Source organism: Sitophilus oryzae, unplaced genomic scaffold, assembly GCF_002938485.1.
Source record: "Sitophilus oryzae breed Bouriz unplaced genomic scaffold, Soryzae_2.0 scaffold_1512_pilon_pilon, whole genome shotgun sequence".
Taxonomy (NCBI): Eukaryota; Metazoa; Arthropoda; class Insecta; order Coleoptera; family Curculionidae; genus Sitophilus; species Sitophilus oryzae.
In genome coordinates this window covers 1,146,969-1,158,971 of record NW_022146184.1, presented here as the reverse complement: position 1 = coordinate 1,158,971, position 12,003 = coordinate 1,146,969, and the positions used below count along the sequence as shown (strand labels likewise).

Below are 12,003 nucleotides of genomic sequence, written 5' to 3'. Positions count from 1 at the left end.
TCTAAACGATTTAAAACGACTTACTGTTCTATCCAAAGGGGATTCTCCGTAGTATTCAAATCGTCTATAATCGCTTTTTTGATGAGCGCATCCTTCTTCTTCAGATCGTCTGTGGGCGAAATCACCCAGTGTCTTAGACAACAACAAACGATGATGAAGGAAACTATTCCCACGAACAACACAATAAGAAGTGCTATTAGAGCTGCCAAAGCTGGATCAAATGTTTCGTCTCTCTCCTGAAATTAGTATTACTCAATATTATTTAGTTAAATACAGGGTATTTTTTAAGTCTCACGTCCCTATAACTTTTGAATTTTTTTAGATAAACAAACAAGATTTTTAATATTAGTCGAAAATAACCGAGTTTGGAAATTAAAAAAAATGATTTATTTAAAAAAAAAATGTGAGCCACCGGATTTTTTCTGTATTTGCATTCCTTTAAGTGCTGTAATCATGGTAATATTAGAGATTAAAAAATTATACGGTTCGTGCGAAAATTTGTGATGAACGGGCAGATCTAGAAAAGATCTAAAACATACAAAAAAAATTAAAAGAAAAAAAAACACCTCATCGACTTTTTCATGGGGTCGAAATATACCACCCGTAAAAATATTTGCAGTTATTTAAAACTCACCCCGTATATTTATAATTTAAGTATACTTACTTGAACGAAAGCTGGGACGACGTTTTCTATGGCAAACCCTGTGTAGTAGTCTTTCAAGAAATCGTATTTGGAATCGATAACTTTGAGAACCTCAGGCACGGGCAAAATGGCTTGAGTTTTTGGATCAATCGCTAATATGTACATGTCCGTCCTGCAAACAAAGTAAATAATTTATTAAATGTTAGTTAATTTACAGTAGAATCAAGTTTTTTCATAACCATATTCCATAATAACGCAAAAATTATAATAAAAAAAGCGATAGCCTCTAAAAGAAAAATCAAAGAGGCTTTTTAATACAATAATAAAAATAAATGTACTGCTCATGCATCTGTAGAGGTACATGTATAGAATGCATGGTAATCGCTTCTGTGGTTTATAAAGAACATAATATAAATAAACATAACACAACTAAAAATTAAAAAAAATAAATAAAAAATAATCATACAGGAAGTTTTAAGCTTTTTAGTTTTACTTTAATAAGTAATTGTTATCAGGTAGTAATTGTTAATTTTGATGTTTAAGTTGATATAATGTCATTATTGTAGATTTTCTTGCAGTGGCGAAATACCCATATAGGATTTTTTTGGGGAGATGAATCCCCCACACAGATATAGACATTAGTTACAGGATGTTAAATCTTTTTAAAATCAGTTTTTTTATAATTGTCTCAAATTAATAAAGAACATGACATAAATAAGCATAACACAAGTAAGAATTAAAAACAATTTAAAAAATAATCATACAGGAAGTTTGAAGCTTTTTGATTTGATCTTATTAAGTTAATTGTTATCAGGTCGTAATAATTGTTAATTTTGATGTTTATCTTGATATAATGCCATTTTAACAGAACGTCAACGGTTTTTATAGACGTATCTGTTTGAAAAAAACTAAAGTGTTCTCGAATAGTTGCATTTAGATTATATTTTTTTTTCTTTGTTCTTTGTTTTTTTTTTGCTTCTGACTACGGGATCGTGATGGGCAAAACTGTTATTTTTAGATAACAGTTGAAACTGTTATAGTTATCTATAAAAAACAGCTTAAAATAACAGCTTAAAAATAACAGGATTCTTTATTTTATTGCTAAATATCTGAAAGAGTATGAGGCGGTCACCGCCAGGCGTATTAACGCAGTGGCAAGTTACAACAATAACGTGCTCGGTGGTAGTATTTCCAGGGTGTCATACCATTTCTAAATATCGATTGTTATCTAAAATACCTCTCTAAAAACGGTGGTTGTTTACAAATAAGCGCTGTTTACAAATTGCGATATAAAAAAGCCAAAATTCCGCCGCTCGTCTATATATTCTGATCTACCTACGCCCTGTCCCTCGGTCCGCGTAGATCCTGAATTGTGTAGCAGTGTACTGGGTGCATCTCACTCGACGGGCGAGAAGCTCTTAGTTATGATTTTACCATTTGCGGTAAAAAAATAGCAATATCAGAAAATGTGTAGTATATTCTTCATAAGTAAACCAACTACACACTAGAGTTCGAATCAATTTTACACTTAAACTAGCGTGTACCCGCGACTTCGTTCGCGCCGAACTAATAATTTGTAATGGTGATGATAAAGCAAAGCAAGAATTTCCATTAACATACAAACTGGATAAAATTTTCCCACATTTGCCAAAAATAAGCTTTAAACGTCGAGCAGTTTAAGCAGAATCGTGGTTAATCAATTACTCACCTTTTTGGAGCACCCTGTATGATTTTTTAAAAAATTTCAAAATATGTAAAAAAACAAAATAAATTATGCGTGTCCAAGTGTTTTCCCGTTTTTTAAATAACAAATATTGTAATAATTGAGGGGCGTTTTCACCCTCTTGGAATTTGAGATTCGAGAAACCCCTCCTTATCGAACCTCAACCCCACAGTCAATCCGTTTGCCAAATATCAGCTTTAAACGTCAAGCAGTTTAAGCAGAACAGTGATTACTAAATGGTCATATTTTATGAAACACCCTGTATATATTTTTAACAAAATTTTAAAATATGTAAAACAACAAAATAAAATATGCGTGTTTTAAGAGTTTTTCCGAAAAACAGCACCGGTTTTTAAATAAAAAATTATTCTAATATTTGAGGGTGATTTCACCCCCTTAGAATTCGAGTTTCGAAAAATCCCTTCTTATCGAACCCCTACACCCTAAAGTCAATCCGTTTTCCAAAAATCAGCTTTTTACGTCAAAAAAAGGCTTTAAGCAGGATCGTGATTAATCAATGACCAGATTTTTCAAAACACCCTGTATGCATTTTTAAAAAGTCTTAAAATATTATTCTAAAAATTTTTCATAATAAATAAATACCTAAATATTGAAACTTAATAAGTAAGTACTGAAACATACAGCGCCATAATATCTCTACCTCCGCCCGTTATGCTCGTAACAGATTGAAAAACAATGTATCTAAAACAACTGTTGCTTTATTCTCCAACCTGTTTCGAACCTCCATCCACAATCGACCGATGCAGCAGCGTTACTTTCCCACACCGATTATCTCGACCGCCGCTCTGTTATGCTCGTAACAGGTTAAAAAACAACGTATTTAAAATGACTGCTTTTCCAACCCGTTGCTTGCCTTCATCGACAATCGACCGATGCAGCAGCGTTCCTTTTCCACTCCTGTTATCTCGACCGCCAGGCGTTATGCCCGCAACTGTTTCAAAAAAGCTGCTTCTTTTATATCCTATTATTTTTAAGCTGTTGCAAGCCCCACACGACCATCGACCGATGCAGCTACGTTCGCCGCGCCGCGCCGTTGCGCATTCCCCACTCCGTTGTCTGTTGTATTTCGCCGCCTGTATCGATGGTTGTCGAAATAACATGTTTTCCATCAATAATCCACACTAGTTGTTTTTTGGAATTGCTTCGAGCAGGATCGAATTTCGTGGCGGTGCAGAGCGCCGACTTCGTTTCACGAAGGTCGATCTCTGCGTATCGTTATTTTATATCTGTTATTTTTTAAAAGTAGTAACGGTTGCGTTATGTTATTTCTAAATAATTGTTATAAAATAACAGATAGTTAAATAACAACCCATCACTACTACGGGAAGATATATACTTCCCGAAACGTTAAGAATTGTTTTGTTCGTTAGGCAAGTTTGTTTATTAGTAAACCACTGGTGACAATATGTCTCCGTTAGATTAACGCAGCAGTGTTTACAAAAAATAACTATTTTATTTTGTAGATTTTCCTACAGTGGCGAAATACCCATAGAACTTTTTTGAAGAGATGAATTCGCCACAAAGGTATAGACATTTTTTACATATTCCATAGAAAACTAAAATAGTAACGCAACTTATGTTGTGTAATGAAGTTCATAAAATTTCTGGGCCACCCTGTACATTATATTAATATTATACTAGAATAATAGAGACTTGATTCTATTGTAATAATGACAGGCAGGGTATTTTATTGTTAACTCATTATTGTAATGAACTTCATTAGTGTTTCTATTGTTGAATTAAATAAGTTAAATATTTAATTGCCGTTTTGTAAGAGAGTTTTGATCGGTTTTGGTCGCCGTGGTTCGGTGCGAGAAACCGAGACGTTTGCGCCGCTCTCCCTACCAGTGCAGGTTGAGTGGAGGGGACCGTAGTCGAGTACCTCGGCAGTACTGGCACTACAGAGTTAGTTGTGTGGTCGCACGTGAACAGTGAAGTTCGAGTCCGGAGTGCCCTGCCAAGTGTCCTGCTGCCAGCTGGCAGCCGCCTGCCGCCGTATTGTATAAGGTAAGCACCCACCGCCAAAGTGATCGAGAGTAGGTCGTATTCTTTTTATTGTTAATACCGTTTACTTTACTGCCTTGACGCGTTATAGGGATAAAGGAGACAGAGATAGTTAGAACGCGCGATCGCAAAGGCCGGCAAAACTTGTGTTCGTTCAGGGCCAACTGTCCTCTAGCAGGTTGGGGAGCTGAACGGATCACGTGGACGCGAGGAAAGCGCGCGATCGTAAAAGCCGGCAAAACTTGTGTTCGTTCAGGGCCAACTGTCCTCTAGCAGGTTGGGGAGCTGAACGGATCCCGTGGACGCGAGGAAAGCGCGCGATCGTAAAAGCCGGCAAAACTTGTGTTCGTTCAGGGCCAACTGTCCTCTAGCAGGTTGGGGAGCTGAACGGATCACGTGGACGCGAAGAACGATTTCTTTTGTTAGGGGAAAGAAGGAGCGTGAGAGAGATAACGAGCAAGGTGGTACAGTAAACGCACGGGTCGCGAATGTTCTTGGAACTAAGGCAGGATCTCGTCCATCCCGCGACTGGTTCTGTAGTTCCCGTATTCTCATCAGGAGCGCCGTGGGATCTCGCCGACATCCCGAGGTGGTCCTGACCGGGCGGTGTGGACTGTGCTTATCCAGGCGACTAACCGAGACGCCGTTTCGTTCTACTGCGAACGATCCAGGGCTCGCGTGCGTACCTATCCCACAGGACTCCGTTTCGTCCTACTGCGAACGATCCAGGGCTCGCGTGCCTATCTATCCCACAGGACGCCGTCTCGTTCTACTGTGCACGATTCAGGGCTCGCGTGCGTATCTATCCCACAGGACGCCGTCTCGTTTCTACTGCGAACGATTCAGGGCTCGGGTGCGTAATTATCCCACAGGACGCCGTTTCGTTCTACGGCGAACGATCCAGGGCTCGCGTTTGTTTATCCCGGGACGTCTGTAACGACGTCGCCGACGTTTAGAAAGTCGGGTTATAAAAGAGTATATCGCTCCGGTACGTACATGTCTGTGTTTACTAGGACGCCGTTAAGTTAGACGCCGGTTAGAAACTCGCGTCGTTTTATTTACTAGAGCGTCATGTCAAAAACGCGCTTTGAATTCGCGTGATTAAATCGGACAGTGAGTTGCATATCGAGATTATACGGTCAAAACTCTAGAGGTGCTCGATTGTTGTTGTAAATTTTATTTTACGAGTCTTTAATTATAAATTTTCTTTCACTTTCATTACAATTTAAAGTCGTGAAACTTCCTGGGGTATTTAGCATATAGTTAATTAATTAAATAAAGCCTTAATGTTATGTTATAGTTAACTGTGTGTTTTATTTCTTTTCATTTCATCACTCCCTGGTATCTCCACTGGTATTGGCGAAACGTGGACCTCTTCCACTATAAATAACAGAGGTGGCGCCCGAGAGATTTAAGTTTACTACTGTACGCCAGTAAGGCTATTTATTTTTCACTGAACCAAAGAAAAATAAATTGAGACTCTTACAGTTGAAATCTTTGGTGTTAACCAAACATAATAAAACTACTTTATCACAAGTCATATTTAAATGTGGTAGACAATGATTCATTAGTGATACTAAAATAATTTCGGACTTTAATTATTGTCTATTTATTTTAATTCACCTAACGAACAAGTAGGATGTTGTATAGAGTAGAGACATAGATACCAAAAAATATTAGTTTCTGTATCAATAAGACATTTTTTTACTTGAATTGTAACTTTATGCTTACCATTCTTCGTTTTTTCTTCCACCATCTCCTATATGGAATCGGATTTCATCAATTATAATCAAGCTTTGCGTAGCATTGCTCAATTCCGCTATAACTTCCCCTTTTTCTTTGTATACTTCTTCTCTAGGTCGCGACATGATTACTCTTATAAGTTGTTCGGGTTCAAATATCCATACCTTGAACAAACCAGTTCTATTAAAATACTTCTCTTTACCAAAATTATCAAATGGAAGACAAAATCTGTTACTTTTGTTTCTACCTGTATCGATATCAATTTAATATCAGGCAAACAAAATCCCTACATTCTCCAAAAACCTTATTTTATTTTCGAACCTATCGATCCAATTAAAATTACCTTTTTCCGGAATTTAATACCAGGGAATGTATTAACTTGCCAATTCCAACAAGATATAGAGACATATCGAAGTGGCCAAGATATGACGAATTTTATAATAACACACACCCCAAAAAAACAAAAATAGACTTACGTGAACTTTAGCGTAGGCCTCGCGTTCAGGAAAACCGTCCTCTCTAGCGATGACGTCAACTACAAACCGATGCTGATTGTTTTCCGCTAGATAGGTCGCTGTATAAATTTCTCCTTTGCGACTGATATTGAATGGTGATGGTATGATTGAGCCGGAGCTTTTGTTCGAATGGTACTTGTACAGGTTGGACGCTTTGATGTAGTAGGTCAACGATCTGGAATATATTATGATTGATTGATTAATGGTATTAGCATATTTGGAGTGACATTTAGTTTTTGATAAAAATAGATGAAGATTGATAAATATAGAATGTCACGTTGACAATTTAATTGTTGACGCGTCAACTATGTTGTCGTCAACATCGATAATGTCAAGAACTAATAATTTGGCACAAAAAATATAGCTACAATTAGCACTACGCTTCAACCGCCTATTATTACATGAGGATTATGAATCCAAAGTATTGATTTAAGGCTGAGTCGACCTAGGTACCCAAACTATTTTTATTTTATTAAAAATAGTCGGTTGATAAAGAAAAAAATATAAGTTAATATTGGTAAAGTTAAATTCACTGCAGGTTTTGACCACTTTTTGGACTTACTGCTTTTAGCCAAAGTTTTAGTGAATTTGAAATAGAATAGCAACACCGCGTAGTCCTTCCAATAAAAATAGTGCACTACATGCAGAATTTCATGCTGAATCCTGTACAGGGTGTCCCATTTTGGTTGAAATAATACGGTATCTCCGTTATTCGTGAAGATAGAAGGGTGCGGTTTGCACATACCTGTGCCACTTTTTTGTCAAATGGAAGATGCCGTAAACAAAATTTTCATTGCCCTCTTCGTTTCTGAGCTACAGGGTCTTTTTGAAAATTTTGCAATTTGGGACACCCCCCGTATCTCTGTTATTGTTAAAGATATTGAGACGGTGAAAACTATTTATTGTAGAACTTTTTACGTAGAATACAGTGGTGTATTGTGTTATTCTACGAAAATAATATTTTTAAAAATATGAACTAAAGTTATGGTTTATTAAATGGAACACCCTGTATATTTATGAATTATATGATCTGGTTTGTTATAAGCTTCTCAAAAATATATAACACTCTATATTTGTTTTCATTATTTAAGGCAATATTTAAAAAAAACATATTAAAAGATCATTTTTTAGTAGGCCATGATTGATAATAAAAGAAACTAAAAAATTATTAAGAGTAATACTGCTATCTGTCTCTTGTTTTATTTTGAGAGCCACTAATTAATTCTTTGTATATTAGGGAAACTTAAATCTCTACCGCTCTTTGTAAATCTTGGAAGCTATCGTATCGGAACTTTTAAATATTCCTTTAGCTAATTTACGTGAAATATACTTTCAGCGAAAATATTAGAATTTTGTTAAATTATTATTTCTCAAATCAATGAATTGGAACCAATGTGCCCATATGATGGCCTCCCTGATTCCCGGATTTGTCTGATCTCGATCTCTGATTTTTGGGATTTTTGAAATATGAAATATATCGTGGCAACTAATACGATGTTGAACACCTGAAAAATGCTTCAATAATGCAAGTTTTTAAATATTTGCAAACCCATCCCATTATAATAAATTCCGTTATAAAAAAGAGAAAAAATATATTTAGAGGTTTAGTGGTAATAGTTCAAAAGTAAAATATATCAATTCCAAATAAAATTTTAATATGTGCATGTCTATTTTAGTAAATACCATTTTGATTTTGTTATTTATCACGGCCTACTAATAAGAAAATGATATATTTTAAATATTGCAGTAAACAGTGAAAATAAATATAGAGTGATATATATATTTGAGAAGCTCATATCAAAGCTGATCACATGATTTATAAATATACAGGGTGTTCCATTTAAAAAAAAAACATAACTTTAGTTCATATTTTCAAAAATATGTTTTTCGTAGAAAAACAGACTACGCCATTGTATTATACGAAAAAAGTTCTACAAGAATCAGTTTTCACCATTTCGATATCATGCATAATAACGGAGATACGGGGGCGGTCCCAAATTGCAAAATTTTCGAAAAGACCCTGTAGCTCAGAAACGAAAAGGGTTATAAAAATTTTGTTGACAGCATCTTCCATTTGACAAAAAAGTGCCACAGGTTTGTAAAAACCGCACCCTTCTATCTCCACAAATATCGGAGATACCGTATGATTTCAACCAAAATGGGACACCCTGTACAGAAAAATTGGGGTTGAAATTTGAAAAACTTTTAACTACGTCGTTACTTTTGCATTGGACACCCTGTGCTCAACAAAATATTTTTATGATATACACCTTTATTATCCATGCAACATTTATATAAAACATTTTTCATATCTTTGCCAACAACGAAGATATTAGAATTCCTCGTGCTAATGGGCCATCCGGCAGTTTTGAAAAATATAATAATATACCGGGTGTTCCATTTAAAATAACAAAGATGCTACCACTTTTAGTATGAAGCGGTAAAGAGATGGAGCAAATACCCTTATGCAAAATTCCAAATTTTCAAAAAAATCCTATGACCGGTTCTCCATAAACGTCTAAGTGCCATTAGACGTGAGTCACCCTATATATCATCAGTTATAATTCGTGGTAGAAGACGTGGTATAAAAATACGTTCAATTGGAACATGTTCATACTATTAATTGTCTAATCAAATGTGCTGTAACAACGAAAATTATTTCAGGACATTTTAATTCCCGCAAGAAAGAAACCTTTTAAGACGAAGCAATAAAAGTGAACATAACTTAGTGGTAGCTGCAGTAATTACTGGCTTCCTAAGTATATGTTAAACTTTGGAGCTAAGCCAAATAGAACGGTACATTACAATCGATTTCTAAGCCTTTAGTAATTAACAGTAAATAGCCACGTGTTGCATACAATTTGGAGAGAATTATCAAACCCTAGCCAATAGCAGATATCATATTATAATATTATTGATATTACGTTCCTATATTTGAATAGGAAATAAAGTATTGGACGTCCCATTTTCGTGTGTTTTACATGGTTTATAGCTCGGTTTCTAATTTATGAATACAGATTCGAAAATGCGGTTTTCACATCACCGTGCTACTTTTTATGACACTAAAGATGCTACACACAGATTTGTTCTAGCCGCCGAATATTTGCATTTTTCGATCCCCTCTGTATCTCGGTTATCTTGTAACTTATCGAAAAGGTGAAATCTGAGACCCATAGAGTTTTTCATATAGAATTCAGTGGCGTAACTATATATTTGCTGTGAGCTGTTATTCTTGAAATATGACCCAAACTTTTGTTATTTTGAATGGGATACTCTGTACAGGGTGGCCCATCGAAAACGTTCCGCAAGGCATAACGGCATGGGTATTTATTTTTTCAAAAAATCCATCCAAATCCAAACCAAATCCAAACCAAACCAAAAACACGTCAATTTTGTTTGTGAGGGGGACAACTTTTGCCCCAAAAATGATTGCAAAATATTCAACCCCCTAAGCGCGGGTGTCATCCCCCACTTTTTTCAAATGGATAGGGGGGTCAAGTGGCGCCGCAATGAAAAGAGATTTCTATTCTCTATATTTCCCCGCCTCGTTTTTGAAAATCGGTCGAGTCATTGAGAAAATATGAAGGATTGAAATTTGAAAAGTTTATTTAAGCATTTATCAGAATAAATGATAATTAAGGATAAATTCGACCAATTTGCTGTTTTTTCTTATTATTTCTAGATGTTTACGCATTTTTTCACTTGCCACAATGTTGAACCATCAGGTACGGTAGTTGCTAGATAGCTATTCTATGACTTGTACGTTGAAGTTCTTTTCAATATCGTTAAACTAACCCACAATAGAATTTTCAAAAATACCAGCCCACACGTTCAATTTCTGAGGGTTTTGTGTGTCCACCTCGTGAAAAACCCTGGGGTTGCCCTCAGCTCAGTACCGACAGTTGTGCCGATTAACTACACCGTTCAAAAAGAAAGTACACTCATCCGAAAAACACACATTAAATAGAAAATTATTATCATTCGCCACTCGTTCACCCATAGTTTCACAAAATTGCAAGCAACGATCAAAATCGTCTTCGTTGAGTTCTTGTACCAACTGAATTTTGTGCGGGTGGAACTTGTGTTTTTTTAATATCCTTTGGAAACTTGTACGATTCCCGCCTGTCTCATTGTCTAATTTTCTTGTACTCAGAATACTGTCCATGGCAACTTGGCTCAATACGAATACCTCCATAGCTTCATTTACTACAGGATTTTCCCTCTGCCTCTTTTTATTCATAACGGAACCAGTTTCGCGAAATTTTGATACTAAACTGGCGAACAATTTTGCCATAAAGGTGTTTGTCAGGATGGCGTTCATTGAATATCTGCGCAACCCGATTGCAAACATCTAGAAATAATAAGAAAAAACAGCAAATTGGTCGAAGGAATTTATCCTTATCATTTACTCTGATAAATGTTTAAATAAACTTTTCAAATTTCAATCCTTCATATTTTCCCAACGACTCGACCGATCTTCAAAAACGAAGCAGGAAAGTATAGAAAATAGAAAGCCCTTTTCATTGCGGTATCACTTGACCCCCCTTCCCATTTGAAAAAAATCGGGGGATGACACCCCCGCTTAGAGAGTTTTTGAATTTAGCATTTTTGGGGCAAAAGTTGTCCCCCTCACAAACAAAATGGCGTGTTTTTGAATTTTCTGAAAAAAATTACCCTGCCCGTTATGCCTTGCGGAACGTTTTCAATGGGCCACCCTGTATATTATTTTATCTTATTTGCCTCGTTTTGAGATTTCTAAAAATATAATACACTCTATAGTTATTTTCATAATAAACACACAAAAAGACACAAATATGGGACAGTCTGTATTTAAAATGTGACGCCTTTTCTTAAAAAAATATCTTTAAATTTTAAATTTCTTAAATTATTACTGGTAAAAACAATTAATTCTAATGATTCCAAATTCATTACCTATATCGAATTTATATTTATTCATTTTCTAGCTATTGATATATTACTATAACTTTTAACTATAACAGAGTTCATTTGAAGGAGCCTGGTTATTTAGCCATTGAAATAAAAATATAAAAGTTATAAAATATACATAGTATACAGAAGCGTGAAAATGCCTTATCTTAGGCGTAAACAATTTCAGCATTAAGTTTATTAGATCGAAGGAAGCAGCTATCCGACTACTGGTTTCGGGGTTTATCCCCATCATCAGACCAACATTGCTGGATCCTCCAATCTGACCATAGACAAACTAACAAAAGCAAGACTTTACAAAGGATTGAGGAAGTCGAATTATTGTTTTTGCGCTGGCCAGTTGAGCCAGAAATCATCGCGCAGTCGCACTCGTCAAACCTAACCTAAATAAAACGAAAAATGTTTTC

The 12,003-nt window shown here is 35.7% G+C and overlaps 1 protein-coding gene across 1 annotated transcript in view; it reads right to left on the bottom strand.

Moving 5' to 3' along the window:
- Positions 1-12,003, bottom strand: part of LOC115878453 (cadherin-87A-like) — a 546,388-nt gene that overhangs the window by 10,273 nt on the left and 524,112 nt on the right. The window contains 4 exon segments of the mRNA XM_030894963.1: positions 25-236; positions 665-815; positions 6,123-6,298; positions 6,611-6,824. Coding sequence (XP_030750823.1) covers positions 25-236; positions 665-815; positions 6,123-6,298; positions 6,611-6,824 — 753 coding nt within the window.